This window comes from Onychostruthus taczanowskii, unplaced genomic scaffold (genome assembly GCF_017590055.1).
Source record: "Onychostruthus taczanowskii isolate IOZ18803 unplaced genomic scaffold, ASM1759005v1 scaffold101, whole genome shotgun sequence".
Lineage (NCBI taxonomy): Eukaryota > Metazoa > Chordata > Aves > Passeriformes > Passeridae > Onychostruthus > Onychostruthus taczanowskii.
Genome location: NW_024496638.1, coordinates 929882 through 949393, shown reverse-complemented (window position 1 = coordinate 949393; position 19512 = coordinate 929882). Strand labels below are relative to the sequence as shown.

General features: G+C 39.7%; 1 protein-coding gene across 8 annotated transcripts in view; it reads right to left on the bottom strand.

The window, feature by feature from the left end:
- Positions 1–2460: 2460 nt before the first annotated feature.
- Positions 2461–19512, bottom strand: part of LOC121339309 (golgin subfamily B member 1-like) — a 34054-nt gene continuing 17002 nt past the window's right edge. For 5 of the 8 annotated variants that reach the window (XM_041411037.1, XM_041411010.1, XM_041411028.1 and 2 more), the window contains 9 exons: positions 8574–19409; positions 8140–8291; positions 7901–8060; positions 6458–6610; positions 5760–5927; positions 4787–4884; positions 4294–4428; positions 3556–3670; positions 2461–3080 (listed from right to left, as the gene is read on the bottom strand). In XM_041411037.1, the coding sequence (XP_041266971.1) occupies positions 2922–3080; positions 3556–3670; positions 4294–4428; positions 4787–4884; positions 5760–5927; positions 6458–6610; positions 7901–8060; positions 8140–8291; positions 8574–19409 (11976 nt within the window). In that variant the 3' untranslated portion in view covers positions 2461–2921. The remainder of the gene's footprint in view (positions 3081–3555; positions 3671–4293; positions 4429–4786; positions 4885–5759; positions 5928–6457; positions 6611–7900; positions 8061–8139; positions 8292–8573; positions 19410–19512) is intronic. The other 3 variants (XM_041411047.1, XM_041411055.1, XM_041411064.1) reach the window with 1 other exon arrangement.

Genomic DNA, 19512 nt, shown 5'->3' with positions numbered 1-19512 from the left:
GCCAGCAAAATCAATGGATCTTACCAAGCATGTGAAGCATCCACATAAATTCCCACTTGAATAGGATTTCACAAAGCAAATGAATCAGGACATTGGCAGCCTTTTGTTTCTTCCAGAGGGGAAATCTCCTGCTGCAGCCTCCAGGGTTCTGTGATCCTGTTAATTTGCCTCATAACCATGGGCAAGCTCAGCTACAGGACACACACTTAGCTCTACTGGGACCTAAGCATAAATCTCACCTCTTCCGAGGGGAAGTTATCTTCTGGAAAGTTCCTTTGTTTAAAATTAATTAATTGTATGCACATACCAGCTGTAACATTAGTAGTTAATGGTAAATAAACCACCAAAAACATCTGTTACTTCAGAGACTGCAGGTTTTTCCCGCATGGAACATTGAAAATTGATTTTTTCTTCTTTTTTTTTTTTTTTTTTTTTTTTGAGGGTGATCATCAATCTCGAACAAACTAAAAATAACCCCCAGCAAAAGTTCTGGGGAAGCATTTGCCATGTGTTTCCAAGTGGCAGCCACTCTGCAATGCAGAGAGCTCACTCCAGGACCTATTCCATGTAAGTGGCAAACACTCCATGAAAGTGGCTGTTCTGGGAAAAAGAACAAAAGGCAGCTGGCACAGGAACACCTCAGCTTCAGGAGCTGGCCAAAACCTCCAAGTCCTGGTCTCCCTGAAATTCATGGCAAAACCCTCCCCAAGGGCAGGACCCATTATGGATCCCTGGGCTATTTTCAGGACTAGAAAACTGCCTCTTTAGGCAATTGAAAGAAGGGAAAGATTTTATTTTCCCTTCTTTGGCAACTTCACTCTGTAAGGAAAGGTACTTCAGAAATGGGAATGAAAAACAGCACTTGTCCAGCAAAGTTCTTGTCCCTAACAAGGCAAAAATGGATTTTATCACATAAATTTGGAAAGAGCTTTAATGTGGGAATGTTTGTCCCTTAGTTATAGTAGCTGGTGGGTTTGAACATTAATTGACATTGCCATGAATTATTTGCTCCAAAAACCCTCAGGAAAGGGCTTTGGACTGCAATAACCCCATTATTTACCAGCAGTATCCAACATCACAGCACTGCACCCAGACTCTGGCTCCAACACCACAAACCAGAGGGAAATTCAGGTCTTAAATACATCAGGAATTGCATCAGCTGAGACACTGGAATTTGAAGGCAGAGAATTTTAAACAAATTTCCTCAATTTACTTGATCTCACAGCAAGTCAAGTCAAGCATTTAAATAATGAACTATAGCATGAGCACACTCTCAGGGCAATGTTTATCCAGGAGAAGCTGCTCATAAATGACATGAGCTCACCTCCCAATACATTTTCATCAGCTTCTGGAATGGAGTTCACAGGATATCTACATGTCAAGCCATTTGACTTTTTTTTCCAGTTTGTGTTTATCACAGCGACAGCACGAAGGCCTGAAGAAAGCAGGACAGAATTTCAAACACCTCTGGATCCCTTCCCACTCATTTAGCCTCAGGACAGAGGGTTGTTTTTTCTCCCCCAAGGACAAAAATCCATCACACTGGATGAGTAAGACTGGAAGGACTGAAGGGCCATTGTTGCCTTTGGAAAGCATTCTGCTTCATTATAACATAATTAGCTAAGAAAAGCTCATTATCATTCTGCTAACACCCATTTTCAGGCTGGGAAGGGAAAAGTCAGCATCATCAGTACTCATGTTCCTACTGTACCTGGTGTTTATGAGTTATCTCAGTATTTGGGTGACACCAGGGCTGAACATAGGGACTGAATCAGCCACTCAAAGGAGATGAACCATCACTATTTAAAAAAAAATCAATTTTAGCAGAATATATTTGATTTATATAAAAATCCACACCTTTACCAGACTAAGAAATATTAAATACCATCAAAAGAAGGTGGTTTACAGTATTTACCTGCAGCAGTAACTACCTCTTTAGCAGATAAATCACTTCACTAAAATATCTCCAAGTCAACCTTGTTTCTGCTCATCAGTAAAACCGATGGAATCCTTCCTTTTCCATATTCACTGGGTTTTCCTTTTCCCCCAAGATTCTTAGCTGAATTTATTGATTTGTACCTTGAAGCTGAAACATGTAAAATATGTGAGGTTGTGTCTTTAGAAGCTTGAATTTCACGTTCTGCAGCTGAGTAACATTTTGCCTCCAAGACAGGCAGGAACTAAGCCCCACCAAGAAAAGTGCAAGTAAATTTAAAAAATACTGAACCCCCCACAAGTTACAGAAAAAAAAAATTACAAAAATATAAAAAGCTGGAATTATTTATGTCACCTCAGTTGTGAATCTTTACTGAATCTTTAATCATGAGCTTACCTCATTACCACACACAGATCTGTGCATCTTGAGTTCTTTACAAACTTAATGGGAAAGAACCTTCTTAATTCTTTTATTTCCAGCCAAATAAAAGAAAAACCACCTAACCAACCAAAGAAAATCAAAAATCCAGTAGTTCTTCCTTTATTGCACTCCATAAAACTTCTTGTCATAATCAAGAAGCCAATATACAGTAATAGTCTGATATTCCTTTAGAATTTATAGCTTAACTCTTAAAATAAAATTTGTATAGAAAAGATATCATTTACAACCCATTCAGTAGTAATCAACCATTATGTACCCACAAACGATATTAAATAACTTGTATGCAGCAGTTTCCTTATAGGGCAGAGGGGAATATTTTCTCCTTACAAATATAATATCCCACTGTAAAAGAGCAATTCAAGTCAACTTTGGAGCAAGTGTGATATGCAGGAATTTCACTGGAGAAGCTCGAGGTTCGGTGCAGTGTCCCAGGGATTTGCACAACTGTGTCCAGTGCATAGCACAACAGCAGCATGTGAGGAGCCTCGGGGCTGGGACTGGCACTGCCCGCAGGGGAAGGAGCCACCCAGGGAGGGCAGTGGATTCAGAGCACACCAGCGAGGCACAGGACAACAAGGAGGTGTAGTGTGACCAGGTAGGTGAGGAATAAATAGCGGGACTTGGCTCGGGCCGTCAGCAGCTTGGAGCAGTAAAGGCTTCGCCCCCGGAGCCAGCGGCGCAAGGAAAGGGCTCCTCCTTTCATCTGAGGAAGAGACAAAAGTTAGCAGAGGAAGAATCAGGAATACAAACCAGGAACAGCTCCCCTGCAGCCTGGATTTCTGAGGCACCACAAACCTTCTGTCTCTGACACAGCAATTGACCCCAAAACACAAGCGATGCCAAATACCAAAGCACAGATGATTTAAAGGCCCCAAACCCAGCACTAATGAGAGGGGAAGGAATGAACCCAAGCTGTGTATTATGCAGCTCCACACACCCACATGCATACTGCATTTTGGGCATGCATAATTAAATGCAGACACAGTTTATTTAACGGCCACACATGTAGTATAAATATGATTACATACAGTTTTTAACCTGGACATATGCAGTGTGTGTTCTGGCACGGTTCACACAGCTGCTGGTCGTGGACTCACAGCCCCAACAGAAAGAAGCGAAGGATGTTTTTCCACCACCTTTAAGGAGCTCAGGGTTTTTAAAGGCCTTCATTCCCTTACCTTTCTCACAACAACGTGTTCACTGGGATTGATAATTAAGGCTTCCCTCTCCTCCTCGTCGTCCATTTGGACAGTGTAGTCACTGGGGACAGACCTGTAACTGCCTACTTCAAATCTAGAAGAAAATTCAAGGCACAGACACATGCACTGCTGAATTATCCCCTCTTTTAAGTATTGAATTGACACAAAAGCCATTATTTTGCATATTAAAATGGCTAAGGGAAGGTCCTCACAAAATGCTGACTCACTTTATCCTGCCAGGTCTTTTTCAGTCTCCATTTACAATCTACTCTCAAGGTGCTTCATTTATTCAGAATTAATCCCCATCATCACCAGCTGACTGAACAGTGATTTTCAGGTGATGGTAGTGAGGGACTCTATTTATGTAGGTGCATAATAATATTTTCAATCTAACCAGTGGCTCTACTGAAGTTGTTATATAGGAAATTGTTTTCCTAACCTCGAAAAAAAGAAATAGCACTGACTACTAACAGATGAACAGTCTAACAGATGAAATTAAATTTAAAAAAATCCCAAAGCCTATAACACTTTCTTGATCTAGTGTTTAACTCAGCTTTTTAACACATGGATTTTCACTACTTTGGGCACTGTGGGCTCACACACAGGTTTGTTTATTACTATTAGAAGTAGTAGTAGTATCTCAAAAAAATCAAAGACCCACAGGAAAACCTCTCACTAATCTCACAGAAAATAAAAGGCAAACAGTCTGTGTTTTACCTGTTACTTCTCTCCTCAGAGAGTCCAAGAGCCTCTTCTGCAGCTTCTCTCCTCCTCCTCTCCTCTGCCAGTGTTTCTGTGAGCTGGGAAAGACTCTGCTGCATTGACTCATACTGCTGCTCAGACTCTGCAAGCCTGGGACAAAATAAAATTTGAAATCAATGTTTTATGGACTCAAAGAATTACTTACTTGTTCTTTTTTTAATAGGAGATCTTTCTTTTAGTGACAGACTTAATTATAATAAGATGCTTCAGCTTAAATATTGAGATAAAGCCACCAATAATCAGTATATTTATGTACAGATACAAACCACAAGTATTACCAGATGATAACAAATCAAGAATATGGCTTATGATTCATGTAATCCACTGTAAATCCACTCTTTCTCCATCTCCACACAAATGCCTCAGAGGGATAGAAAAGCATTACTTTCACACTCACAACACAGCTGTCAGGAAAATAATATTGCTAATACATGCTCTGAGTGCTGACCTTTTCCTGAGCTCATTTAGCTCCATATTGTCTATCTCCACAATAATCCCAGATCTCTCCTGTGGTGCTCCAGGGGGAACTTCTGCTCTGGTTTCATCCTAGAAAATATTAAGGAAAAAAAAAACCAAAAAATGAACAAGTGACCATTTTTCTACTTGCCAAAAGTCTTTATTTCAATTACAGAAGCCATGAGCACCAAAAAACAGTGGAACAGATAATTATTTCTGCCACTTAATATTTTCATTTCCATCTCTTAACAATGTCTGAGGGGAAAGAAATGCATCTACACATCCACAATTCTAGAAGCAAGGCAGTTATTAATTTATTCTTAATTTACAGTTCTTGTTTGGATTTATTTCCATTTATGGAGAGCAAGGGTTGTTTTCTCTAGGTATTCATAGGCTATTTCAGGGTGTTCTCTTAATGACTGTTAATAAATAGCCAAGGCAGTACAGGAATGCTTTTTAAGAATAAAGGAATAATGATGAATCATAAAAGACTGGGTTGGAAGGGATCTTAGAAATCATGAAGTTCCAACCCCAAATAATAATCTTAGAGATGTGTATGAGGTGTTGGCAAAGGGTACAGAAATGCTGAACTGGTGATGTAGATCTCACTTCTGAAAATATTACTCAAGCATTGTGAAATGATCTACAACTGATGTGAAATTATCACTAAATTTCCTGATCCACTGAGCAGTGATGATCCAGTAATCTCTGCCAGCTGCAAGGCAACTCAAAAAGGATGTTTCAAAACAAAAACAAAAAAAAAAAAAATGTAAAACTGTTTCCTTAAATAAAAAGTCAAATTAGACCAGCTTAACAACAATAAGGACAGTTATCATGAGTCACAGGCCACCAAAAGTACTGGGTCACTACAACAAAAAGTACTTTATTTCATTTTTAGCAAGAAAACCAGAGAAGTGTAAGCACCAAAGGAAGAAACCTAAGAACCTTTCCATGTATCTGTTTACCTGGACTGAGCCTTGGAAAGATGTCACTTGCATTGCCTGATATTCCCTCTCCAGCCTTAGGTAACGATTTTGCAGATCAGTGTAATGAAACTGGTTGTCCCTCAGCGTCTGGGAAAGAGTCTTCAGCTGGGCAGAAAGGACAGCATTCTCTTCTGCTGACTGCACAACCTGAAGAGAAATTCACATTGAAGTCATTAAAATTAGCTCTCCCAGGAAATCCCTGAAGATTTGAGATCTGCTGTTTCAAAATTGCATCCACTTTTTGGCAAGGTCATATTTCAGTTGGGATTTAAGATGTTTTATGGGCAGAGGAAAAATGAAAGCTGAGCAGTGATTTCCCCTGCCATCAGTACACCTAAACCAGCAGCTGAAATCTCGCTCCAGCTAAGACAGACACCTGTTTCTGTCTCTAATGAAAAATATTTGACTGTGAGTAGAGAGGTTCACCAATGTCTTCAGAATGCAGAGTCAAATAAACCTCTCAGACAAACACCAAGTCAGAAAAGCCTGGCTGAAGGAAAACTGGCATTTAATTTGAATCTCCAGGCTAAGCTCTTTTAAAATATCTACATTTCAAAGCAAAACACCATTCAGCCATGTAAGACACCACCACTTCAGCAATATTCCAACATGAGGCCAGCCCAGATTCACACGAGCTTTTCAGGATCAGAGCTGCTGATTAATTAATTCCAAGCTACCTTGGAGTTAATCTGCTGGAAGTGCAGGTCCTTCTGCTGCATCTCCTGGAGGCAGCGCTGCAGCTCAGTCTGCAGCTGGTTCTTCTCAGCCAGGACACGTTTCATTTCCTCTGCTCCATCTGCACTTCCAGCAAGAGAGGCAGTTTCCAAAGCCTTAAAAATATCAGGATATTCAAGGTAAATGGTACAGGAGTTCTCTAAATAATCCACACCCCAGCACGAAATATACCCTACAGAATTCCCTTTTCACATTATTTGCTTTTCACAACTTAATACCAACTTGGAAATAAATAAATACAAGATTTTTACTACTTGAAATACTAGATTTTTCTATCCATATATAGTGTTAATACTTGTATTTAAAAAAAAAGTTACCACAAAAACGCAACCCAACCTAATTTTTATTTTGCAAATAATGTGAAGCACAAAAATAAAAGGCGAAAAATAGCAAAAGATTTATATAAAACACCTTTCAAAATTTATTTTCAAGCTAATAAAGTCTTGTATTCATGACTTGTAGAACAGCTGTTTTGTAAATATTAATTTAAAGCCAAAAGAATCCATTTTGAAAAGAAAAATGTATTACCAATTTACAGATTTGGCCTTCTTTGCCTCTGGCAGCTCAGTGTTTTGATATTCATCTCTAATAAGAGAGGGATATGTGCCATCTCTAATGCTTTATGGAATCTATTCACCCATCCAATCATGAAATAAAATGTTTTTACCACATAAAATACTCCATTACCCACAGACATTACTGGTCAATAGCTCTTACTCATGATTGTAATCACAGAAAATGAACAGCATACAAACTTCAGCAACTAAAATGCTGGTTTTAATGAAATTAAAATGAATACTGCTTCCTTCCTTTGGCACAGAAAAGGTAAATATGAATCTTCTTCTAAAACAGCACTTTCCTTGAATCCTTCATGACAGTCTACAAAAGAGCATTTGCCAGCCTGGGTGTCAGCCGCTGCCTTTCTAAAACCAGGATTTTGTTCCTGGCAGAAGCCAGCTCCAGCTGCTTCAGGGGAAGGACAAGAACACTTCCATTCCCCCTTCTCCCCCAGTTAGGTCCTAGTCCAATCTGCAGTAATCTACATGGATTTAGGCTCTGAAGAATGAACGTCATTAGGTGTTTAAAACCTCTCTGCATCAACTATACAAACTGTGAAACCTGCTGTCCATGTAAACCACCAAGCTCTTTTTCAATCCCCTTGAAAAGCCTGTCCCTGAAAATGGGTTACAGCCATAATAAATCTGAAAGAAATAAACCCATTTTATTTTTTTATCAACTTCTTCCTTTTATATTCTGGATTTAACTAATTTAAGACAATAACTTACAGAATTACTACAGACTGCTCTTTGGAGAAGCAAGCTGCAAATTTCAGACAATAAGCTGCTACCTTCCACTTTACACTCCTGCTGCTTTCCATTTTTTACCTTGACTGGGTAACTGCTGCCAGCAGGGAGTGACTTCTTCCCAACCATGTCTTGCTGCAGCCTCTGGAGCTCTGCAATCTGCCGGTCCTTCTCAGCCACTGTGATCTGGCACTGATTCCTCAGTGCCTGGGACTCAGAGAGGAGGAGGTTTTTTTCCATTCTGAACATAAAACACCAGATGTTAATTAATTCTGTATTCTATACAAATCAACGAAGAGTGTAAAGCTGCACTGTTATACCTTAATCCAGCCAGCTCGTTCTGGTATGATGTGATCTCTCTCTCGGTTTCTGCCTGGAAGGCTTTTGTCTGATGCAAAGCCTTCTCCAAATCATCAACCTTGGTCTTCAGTTTGGATATTTCCACAGCTGCAAGGCTGGCTCCTTCTTTAGCCTAGGTTTAATAAACATCATTAGTGAACTGGAATGAAAACTAGATGGGTGAAGTCTGATTAGAATTAAAATTCTAATTACAGACAGAGGTTTTCCCTATTTGCTTTGTTTAACAGGGTAATTACCTTAACTCCCAAAATTGTAAACACACCTCCTCTGGGCACACAGTGCTATCTCAGCACTCACACAATCTACAAAGTTAAACTCCAGAATCCAACATGTCTCTGAGCATTCTCTTCGCAAAGAATAAAATTACAGAGCCATGTGGCTAATTACAACTTACCAAAGTTTCCCCATTGTTCTGAGGCACATCCAAACTCTTTTTAACAGTGTTTTTCTCATTGATGCTGCTGCAATCAATGGGAAACAAAGCTGTGCCCTGCTTAGCTTCAGAAGTTACCTTCTGATGGCTGAGCTCCTGCAGCAATTTGTCTCGGTCATCCTGGAGACTGGCCATGGCCTTGGCAAACGCTTCCATCTGCTGGACATAATTCCCACACTCGGCTGAGAGCCTGCTCACCTCCAGCTCCCGACTGACCAAAGTCCTACAGACACTTCCAATGTCGTCAGCCACCTGAGCAAGGGTAACCTGGCCTGCAGCATCAAGGACAGCCCCGTGCAGGAGAGAGTTTTCTTTGAGGATACTCATGAGATGGGATTTAAATCCCTCCAATTCAGCTGCAAGTTCATCTCCTTTTTTTCTTTCGGTCTTGAGCTCAGAGGTGTATTTGCTCTGAAGAACTTTGAAGTCCTCTATGATTCGATCTCTGTCGTTCTGCAGAGCAGTCATTGCTTTCCCAAAGGCCTCATTTTGGGATCTCAGCTCCCTGTTTTGAGATTGAACTTCAAGCAGCATCTTCTCTGCAGAAGCATCAGGTTTATCTCCATCCTCAAGTGTCAAAAGAGTCCCACTGTATTCCTCATCTGCATTTCTGCCTCTGGATTTTTGGAGCTCCTGAACCTTTTTCTGAAGCTTTCCTCCATGCCGCCCATTGGATTCTTTTTTCTGAATACTCTCACTACTGAGCAGCTTCTCTCCAGATTCAGAAACAAGTTTCTCTTTGTTTAGTGATGCAATTAGAGATTCTAAATCACTTACTTTAGATGCCAATTTTTTATTCTCATGTTCCAGTGCCACAGCAGCCCCCTTCTGCAGTTCAGTGGAAAGCTGCATCTCTTTTATTTGTTTTTGAAGATCATATTTTTCATGCTCAAGGCTTTTAATACACTCCAATTTCTGCTTAAGTAAGTCCTTCAGCTGATGGTCTTTCAGAGATAAAACCTGGTTTAGATCTTCCCTGTATTTTATCAGCTGTGCACTCAGCATTGCATTTTCAGAATGCAGATCATCTATCCGATTGAGGAGGACCCTTAACTCCTGTTTCAAAGAATTAGTCTCACTTGCGCTGCCAACGAGGAGACTGTCCCTCTGGTTTAAGACATCCTGGTGAAGATGTTCCAGCTCCTTGTATCTGGCAAAAAGATCATCCCGGTCGTTCTGGAGGGATGACATGGATTTTTTAAAGGCATCTATTTCACTGGCAATCACAGCCTTCTCCTGATCTGCTTTTTCTGCTTTCACGTGGAGATTTCTCAGCTCGTTTTCCAGCCTCTGACACGACTCCTCAGCTTGTTGTCTCTCCATCTGCAAAGACCTTACCTGAAGTTCATACTCTTTAATCTGATTCCTATGTTGAGTCTGTATCTGAATCAGATAGTCTGAAATCTCATCCCCTTTTGAAGAAATGAGCAAGGAAATTTCTTTGTCTTTATTATTTAGCATGATCTTCATTTGCTCAGAAATAGTCATCTGCTTTTGCAATTCAGCATTCATTTTTTCCTTCTCTGCTAGAAGCTCTTGCAATTCTTGCTCCTGTCTTGTAAAATTACTTTCCAGAGCTTTTATCTCTCTTCCTGCACTCTTACTATTCTCTATGAGATGATTTAGAGAATTATTTTCTTTCAGGAGTGCTTGCAAAGCTTCTTCTTTGGACTGAAGAACACTCTCCAGCTCTTGCTGTCTGTTAAAAAAGAATGTATTTTCTTCCTTTATCCTGCAGAGCTCTTCATAGCGCTGCATATCAACAGATTTTTGCCTCAAATACAGTTCATCCTTTGTTTCCTCCACCACAGAATATCTGACATTTAGTTCTTGAATCTGAGTCATTTTATCTTTCAATTCATCTTGCAAGGCTGCTATTCTTTTGTTACTGTCTTCCAGCTGTTTCTCCTTGTTTTGGATGGCCTCTTTGAACTGCGTTTCCCAGGTTTTCATCTCAGTGATGACCCTGTCCCTGTCATCCTGAAGGGAGGACATGCACTTTGTGAAAGCAGCCAGCCGTGCCAGAGCTGCGTTCAGCTCTGCCTGCAGCTGCTTGTTCTGAGAGTCCTTTGTGCTGACTTCCTCCTGCAAACCCTGAACCTCACCCATCGCCCGATCTTTTTCTCTCTCGAGTGCACCGTGTCTTTCCTCCAGGTTCGAAATTTCACTTTTGTGAAGCAATTTCAGCTGCTGGAGATGAAATTCCAATTCTCTCTCGTATCCTCTCTTTTGAAGCTGCAGTTCATCTCCCTTCTTCTGAAGTTCTTTCCTCCAGTTTAGATTATCATCTTTAAGCCTGTCCACTTCCCTCTTTGACTGATCCAACAGGTTCATCTGTGCAGTAAGCTCTCCCTTGAGATGAAGTATTTCATCATTTGATTCTGCCAGCTTTTCTGACGCATTACTTAAGTCCTTTTCCAATTTTTCAGTTTTTGACTGTGACAATTTCACAGATCTTTCCAAATCCAGGATCAGTTCCTGGAACTTTATAGAATCCTTTTGCAATTGGTTTATCTCCTGCTGTTTCTCCTTTAAGAGTTCTTGCAATTCTTTAGTTTTGTTTTTAGTACCATTATTATCCCTCTGAGCACTTTTCACCTTTTCCTCAAATATCTTTACAAGATGGAGCTGCTGCTCTTCCTTTTCTCTGACCGCATTAGATTTTTCTGCCTTTAACTCTTCCAGCTGCTGTAACAGCAAGTTATTCTGTACCTGTGCTGATTTCATCCTATCGGTAAGATGATCAACTTTTTTTACATGATTAAGCAATTCTGTTTCAAGAAATTCTCTCTCACTCTTTACTTTGTAAGAACTTTCTTGTACATTTTCTAATTCTTCCTGTAACAGGCATTTGTCATCCTCTAAAATCTTAACTTTTTCATTTAGACTAACAATTTCCTGTGTTAGACTTTTAAATTCTGTGTCCAGCTTTGTTAGACAACGTGTTTTGTGGAGCAAAGATTTCTCAGTTTCTTGTGCTTTTTCTGAAATTAAATCTCTTTCTTGTTCTAGGACAAGCACAGCTTGTTCTTTTTCAGAGAGTTTATTCTTTAACACATTAATGTCCTTTAACAGTGATTCATTCTCACATAATGCATCACTGATTTTGGATTGTGTATCATTTTGGTACACTTCCATTTGAACCTGTAGCTCTCCCAAGGCAGCTTTAGTTACAGTGATGTTATTATGAAGGACATCATTCTCATTCTGAATTTTCTCTAAAGCCTGCTTTAGGTTTTCAGAGGTTTGTTTCAGCTGCTCGTTCTCCTCCATCAGTTGATGGTTCTGCTCAGTGAGCTCACACAGACGATCCTGGTGTTCCTGCATCCTGGCCTCCTGCTCATGGATCTGCCTTTCTGCTTTGCTCTGCAACTCCTCAACCTCCATTTTCTTGGATTCACTGAGTTGTTTCAGTTGGTTATTAATAACCTCGTTTTCATCAAGGAGATTTTTTAAATGCTTCTGCAGAGCTTCCTTTTCAGACTGTCCTTCCCTGAGTTTTTGAACAGCCTCTTGCTTCTCTTTCCTACTGAGATCAATGGCTTGCCTCATATCTGCCACTTTACTACTGATATTCTCATAAGCCTGAAGAAGCGATTCATACTCCTGCTTTAATTCACTGTGTTTAGCCTTCCATCCTGTCAATTCAACTGTCTGAGAATCTTTTAAGGTATTCAATTGGAAAGAAAAGGCCTCTTTTTCCTGAACTATGGACTCCATGGTGGATTTCAGACTTTCACAGGCCGCAGTGAGGTTTTCATTTTCCGTCAGCAGCCTCGCATTTTCCGAAGCGAGGCTCTCCTCTCCAGACAATGGAACCACAGCACTTGAACTCTGCTTTTCTCTGCTAAGCTCTAGCAAGTGCTCCAGCATTCCTGTCTTGTTCACTAGTTCTTCTCTTTCCAACATCAGCTGATCAATCTGTTCCTTTAGACATTTACTTTCTCTCAGGGCTTCTTTACGTGATATTAAAGCTGCCTGTAACTTCCTTTGGAGGCGCTCTCTGGATCTCTCTTCTGTTACAGCTCTTTGCTCTTGGGCTTTGGAATCATTTAAATTTGCAGGTTTTGCCAGTGGCTCTTCAATTGTTTGCATTTGTTTCTGGATTTCACATTCTGTTGCTTCTCTCAGTTTACTTTTCCCAGAGTAATCAGTCTCTGATAGTTGAAGAGCAGTGATTTTTCCTTCCAAATTCTCTTTAGGGGAATTACTTTCTGAACCAACCTCTCCCAATTCCTTTTCAGTCCCATTCTCTTCCTTAAGCTCTTCGCCCGACACCACAGGTTTACTCATCTCAGCCTTCCCACGTAGCATACACAGCTCTGCCACAAGATTTTTGTTTTCTTCACTGAAATGTTCAACTTCCTTTTTCATCTTAATTAGTTCCAAATTGGACCTTTCCAAAGAACTGAGAAGTTGCTCTTTTTCACTCTTCATGTCTTCAAAGGCTGTTTTGTAATGGTGAGCTTTTTCCTGGCCCTCCTTTATGGCTTTGTTTAATAATTCTTTTTCCAGACCAAGTTTCTCTTTTACATCTGTAAGTGAACATCTCAGTGCTTCTATTTCCTCATTCTTTCCTGCAACCTCCTGCTTAGCTTCAATTCGTGACCTCTGCAGTTCCTCCTGGCTCATCCTGTAATCCTCTTCACTTTTTTTAATAAGTGCTTTTTTCTCATCATCCACATGTTCAAGCACTGCCTTGAGCTCTACAGTTTCAGTCTGATGTGCTTTCAGCTTTTTCTGTAGATGCTTTATGTCCTCCAACAAGCTGCCCTGACATTGCTCCTCCGGTCTCAAAGACTTTAAACTGTTTGTTTCTTCTCTATCATCACCGAATTCAACCAATATTTTTCTCAGCTCTTTCCTTAACATCTCTGTTTCCTCCTGAAGTTTTGCATAAGCACTTCTTAGTTCTTCTAGCTCAATGTTTTCACTTGGCACTGAAGTGATCATGTTTTCTGACTCTTTCAAGGATGCAACCTGAACCTTGTTTCTTGGTTTGTCTGATTCCAGACTCCTTGGGTCAGCTTGTTCATCTCCCATCAGTGCCTTGGATGGAACCAGCTCCTTCCATTCTAAGTGGTTAAAGCCCAGCTCTTTACATTTTGTTTGGAGAACTTCCCAGAGAGCTTTATGCTCTTGCCTGAGCTGCTCAAGGTGGGTTTTTTGATCATCAAAATCTGCTGCCAGTTTCATGTGCTCTTCCCTTTCTTGCTGGAATTTTTTCATATTTTCTTTCATGAACAAAAGCTCCCTCTGTAAAGCTTCTTTTTCTTTTTGTAAGTGATTCATGACATTAACGTCATTGCTGGGATTCAGACACTCATTCCCATCTCCAGCACTTGAACCAGGCTCTTCTAAACTGGAATCTTTCAACAATTCTTCCTTCTTTTTAAGTTCAGACTTCACCTCTTCAAGAGTCAAGAGCAACTGAGAACGTTCCTCTTGATATGTCCTTGCTCTTTCATCAAGCACAGACTGCAGATGAGCAAGCATACAGTCCTTCTCCCCTAAAGATTTTAGGTTCTGCTCACAAACATTTTGTTTTTCAGCTACATCATCATTCAGTTCTGCAATATTGTGCTGGAGTTCCTCTAAATAGGATTCTCTTGAAGATAAGGTTTTGGTCAGATCACTTATCTTGGCATCTTTTTCTACAAGTTGCTGTTTCAAAGTTCCAAGATGAGACTCAAAATCATTACTTTGTCCTTCAATTAGTTTCAGTTTGTCTGTTAACTCATTAACTTGCTTCAACAGCTCCTCTGCTTTTTTCTGTTCTTTTTCTATTTCTTCCTGTCCACTCTTTTCTAATTTCCCAACTTTTTGCATCAGATCTCTTCTTACTATCAATGCTGCTTGAAGCTTCTTTTTCAGATTCTCTTTTTCCTTGCCCATTTTCTCAAGATTACACTTCATTTCCTCTTTTTCATTCATTAACTCTTTAACCTCAGCTTCTCTACCGCTTAACATAATCTGGTTACGTTCCAGTTCTTTCTTACAATCCCCCAATTCCTGCAATACTCGGTTTAGCTCTGCCACTGAACTACTATGAACAGCTTCAAGGTCTTCAAGTTTGGCATTTAATGTACTCCTCTCTTCAGAAAAATTCAGCATTTCATTAGACAACGACTCCATGACCTGGGTAACAGAAGAGTCTTTTTCTTTCATTTGCTGGCTTAGACCAGAAATTAAATCCTTCTGCTGATTGACCTGGGATGTTAGGTGTTCAATGAGGTGATCTTTTTCCCCCATTTCTTCAAGGAGATTTGCTACTTTTTTACCCTCAGCCTGCAGCTTTTCTTGACTAGTTCTTACCATTTCTTCTGATTTATTCATCTTGTCCTGAAGAAATTCCACCTGCTTATTTATTTCTGCCAAAGACTCCTCCCTTTCTTTCAGGAGACACTCTTGTTTGCTTACTGTTTCCTTGAGCGAGACCATTTCCTTTGACAGACATTCCATTTCAGACATGTATTTACCCTTCATCTTTTCCATGTCACTCTGCAGCACCTCCTTCTGCTTCTCAAGCAACTCCATACTTCTTAATTCATCCTTCATGGTGTCTATTTCTTTCTGTTTTTCTAAAAGCGCCAGTTGCAGACGTTCTCCTTCTGTTTCTTTGCTCAGAATAGCAGCTACCAGAGTGGAGAATTTTTCCAACTGAGTTTTACTATCGGTTGGCTGCAGTTCAGAATCTGAAATTTGTGCCTTCTTTTCTTCACCTAAAAGCCTACTACTAAGTAATGCAGATAAGCTCTGAGTTAATTTCTCTTTTATAAGATCCAGTTCTTGCTGCAAAGACTGGATTTTGCTATCTTTTAATTTCATTTCACTTTCTAAACTGCTCAATTGCTCAGTAAGATCATGATTTTGTGAACTTGCCTTATCAAGTTCTGTCACCCATTTGTTTTCTGCCTCAAGCAGACTTAGTTCTAGAGTTTGACATTTAAGTTCTAAATTAGAAAGTTCTTCACCCTTGACACTAACCTGCATCTGTAACTTCTCTTTTTCAGTCTTCATCTGCAGTTTGACAGCATCTATCTGCATCCTTGAATAATTCTCACTGGTTTCTAGTTTTTCATGGACTTCCTGGAGCTCTTCCAATTTCTTTTGCAAATCAGTCTGAGATGCACTAAGTTGTGTGTTTTCAGCCATCAGTTTACCAACATCATCTTGCAACAGTTTTTTTTCTTTCTCTAAAGATTCCACTTGATGCTGCAGACTATTTATTAAAAGTGCGTTGTCATGGCAGTCCTGAGATGATTTGGCATTTACGTTGTTGAACTCCAACTTCAAACATTCCAATTTCTCAGCCTGTTCAGTGCACATCACACGCAGAGACTCCATAGCTAAGTCTTTCTGCTGGAGTTCTTGTTCCCAGGTATTTATTTGGTCTAGTGCTTTTTGGTGCTCATTTTTAAGAGAGTCAAGCTCAACAGTCAAAGAATCAATTTTCTTCTGATGATTATCAAGATTCCTGTTCTTCTCCTGAAATTCCTCACTCAGGTTTTTCATGGCTGTTCCACTTTCCACTAATTTGGATCTGAGAACATCAATCTCACTAGAAAGAGCATTAACATTGCTCTCTGCCAACTGTACACTGGCATCTTTCTCCTTTAAGGAATTAAGCAGTCCAGCAATAACTTCATCTTTGTGCCCAAGAGCAACATTCAACTCAGTTCTCAGCTCATACTGTGCTTCAATTTTCTCCTGAAGAGATAAAAAGGCATTTTCTTTCTCATGGACTAGCTCTTTAGAGTTTTGTAGTTCTAGTGTTAGTTCATGGACCTGACTTTGGAGCTGAGACATTAAATCCACCTTCTCTTCATCTTTCCTTGCTTTCTCCTTCAGAGATTCGAGGAGACTTTTCTTTTCTGTAAGAGATGATTCCTTTTCTGATAAGGACTGGTTCATCTCAATTATTACATTCTTCTGATGCTCTATTTCTTTTTGGAAATTCTCTTTCATTTCCTGCAGCTCCGCTATCTGTTTCTTTAAGACAGCACACTCAGTCTCTTTCTCTTGAAGTTGCATCTTTAAATTCTCACTGAATGTTGAAATACTGTTGATGCCTGATTCTTTTTCTGAAACAAGTACTTTTAGCTGTTCTGCTTCAGAGGCTAAAAGCTGTAACTGCTTCTCCTGCACAACACAAGAATCCTGTATGGCAGAAAGCTGTGCTTTTAAACCAGTGCATTCATCTACCTTTTCTTTTAAAGATACATCTTTCTTTGCAATTGAGTGATTCAACTGGGATGCTTGTTCTGTCATGTTTTTAAGCTGGCTTTGAAGGTTAGAAATAACCTCCATATTCTCAGACAGTTGAACCCTAAGTACATCAGACTCTTCAGATTTATCTTTTAATAACTTAAATTCTTGGGCTTGCCTCTTAAATTCATCTTCTTTTTCCTGCATTGCGTGTCTGAGATCATTGGCTTCAAAGTTCAGGGCTTGTATTTGGTACCGGAGATCTGCAATGAATTCCACATATCGCTCTTCTCCTAACACTCTAGCTTTCATTTCCTTAATCAAAGCCTCATTTTCAGAAAGGAGACTCTCTTTTTCCTCAAAGGCAATTTTTAAGTTTTCTTTCTCCATCAACAGGCTGTCAATTTGGTCCTTCAAATCTAAAATACTGTGACTTTGTTGGGACAGGTGTGAAGTTAAAGCAGCTATTTCCTCTGACTTTTTGGTTACTGTAACACTAATTGTCTCTATATCTGCTTTCAATTTTTCATTTTCTACAACTGATGTTTCTGCTTGGTGCCTTGCTGAAGTAATTTCAGACTGGAGACATCTACATTCATCTGACTTTTCACTCAATAACCTTGAAAAGTCCTCCTTTTCATGCCTAAGCACCTCCATTTCTTTGCTTAATAGTTGTACCTGATTATTTAACCCTTTATTTTCTTCCATTTTTTCAAAAATTTGCCTCTGAAACTTCTCAAGTTCTGAACCCTGACTTTTCACAGCCAGGTCTCTTTCCTCTACCAACTGAGTTAATTTAGTCTTTTCATCTTTAAGTTTTTTTATTTCATCCTGCAATTCTACAACACAAAGCTTACTCTCCTCCATTTCCTTATGTAATGAATTATTTTGAAGATTTTTCTCTTCTAGAGATTTGTTTGCAGTTTCAAAATCCAAAGTTATGCTTTGAATTTGCTCCTGCAGGAGTAAATTCTTTTCCTTGCTATGGCTGAGCTCTTTGATTAGACCACTGCATTCAGATAATTTATTATTTAACATTTCTTCTTTCTTTACTTCTTCATCTCTAACCTCCTTCAGCTGAATGAGCAGTGATTGCACTTGTTCATGCAACTGTTGGGTCTGTTCCTTGCTTTCAGACAACTGCTCAGCCAGCACATTACATTCCTTTGTTTTCTCCCCCAGCTGTTCTGCAACTGAACTTTGCTTTTGCTTGGCAACCACTGACAGTTGTTCAATCTCTTTTGCCAGAGTGTTTTTATCACAATTTAGTACTGAAAGAGCTTTTTCGTACTCTGCAGTGCTAACAGATAATTTATTTTCCAATTCTGCCACAGCCTGGATTTTCTTTAACAACTCACACTCTTTTACATCCAGGAGTTTGGACAAATTCTCATTTTCTCTGATTAGCTGTTCCTTCTCGTTTTCTATTGTACCTATACTTTTTTTCAGATATTCATTTGCTTTTATTTGCTCTGCCAATTTTTCTTGTTTCCCTTCAAGATCTGCCTGCAATTGGTTATTAGCTGAAGCTTTCTCCTGTGTCTCTATCTCCCATTTTTTAATTTGTTTATGTATTTCATTTAATTGGTCATTAAGTTCTTGGCAACATGTCTCTTTGGCTTTCAGATCCCCAATTAATTTAAGTTTAGTCTCTTCATTCTGCTTCTCCAAAGCCCCAAGTTTCTGCTCTAATGAACCAATGAGCTCTTGTTTCTCTTGCAACTCTTTTTCAGCTGTTTCCTTACGGTCAGTGTGTTCTGTGAGCTTTTTGGATAATTCAGCCAATTCTTCATCTTTTTTAGCGCTTTCCAAAACCAGTTTGTTGTATGAATCTTTAATTGACTTTAACTCATTTTCCAATGTCTGTGCTTTGCTCTCTTTCTCTTTAAGCAAACAGTTCCATTTTTCCTTCAGAGCATTGTTTTCCTCAAGCTGAGATTTCAAATATTCAATTTCTTTTCTTTGCTTATCCTCTGTTTCTTGCAGCTTTTCAGATGATTTAGTAATTTGCTCTTTCAGCAGAGCAATTTGTGACTCGCACTCCGTGAGCTTGTTATGGTACGCGACGTTGCTGGCCTTGATTTCGGAGCGGAGATCCTTAATTGTCACACTGTTCTCAGTGCTCTGCCTTATTAACTCTTCAATTTCTTTGGTTTTAGCTTCATTCTCAGCTCTAGCTCTCTCCAGCTCTATTCTCATGGTGTCACTCTGCTCAGAAAGGGCAGAGATCTTCACACTGGCATCTCTCACATCAGCCGTCTGTACTTCCTTCAGTGAAAGCATTTCCCGTTCAGCCTTTGATAAAGCCTCTTCCAAACCTCGCATCTCCTCCTCTTTGCATTGCACTTGATGCTTCAGGATCATGACCTGCTCAGAATATTCTGTCATGTTCAGAGACAGGACAGACATCTCCTTGTCTTTTTCTGACAGCGCTTCTTTCAGATTATCAATTTCTCTTTCACGTTTCTGCAGATCTTGAATGAGTTGAGATCTCTCCTCCAAATGGCTTGAATTCAACTTGTCAAGCTCTTCGTTTGTCTGGTCCAGGTCCAGCTGCATGGACTCCACCACGCTGTCTTGTTTCAAAGTCTAAACAGCAAGAAAATAATGTTACAAGAGCACTCCAAATACCTGTCAGAGAGAGAAGCTACACCCCACACGTACAACAAGCATTTAAAGCAATCAGCCTGTA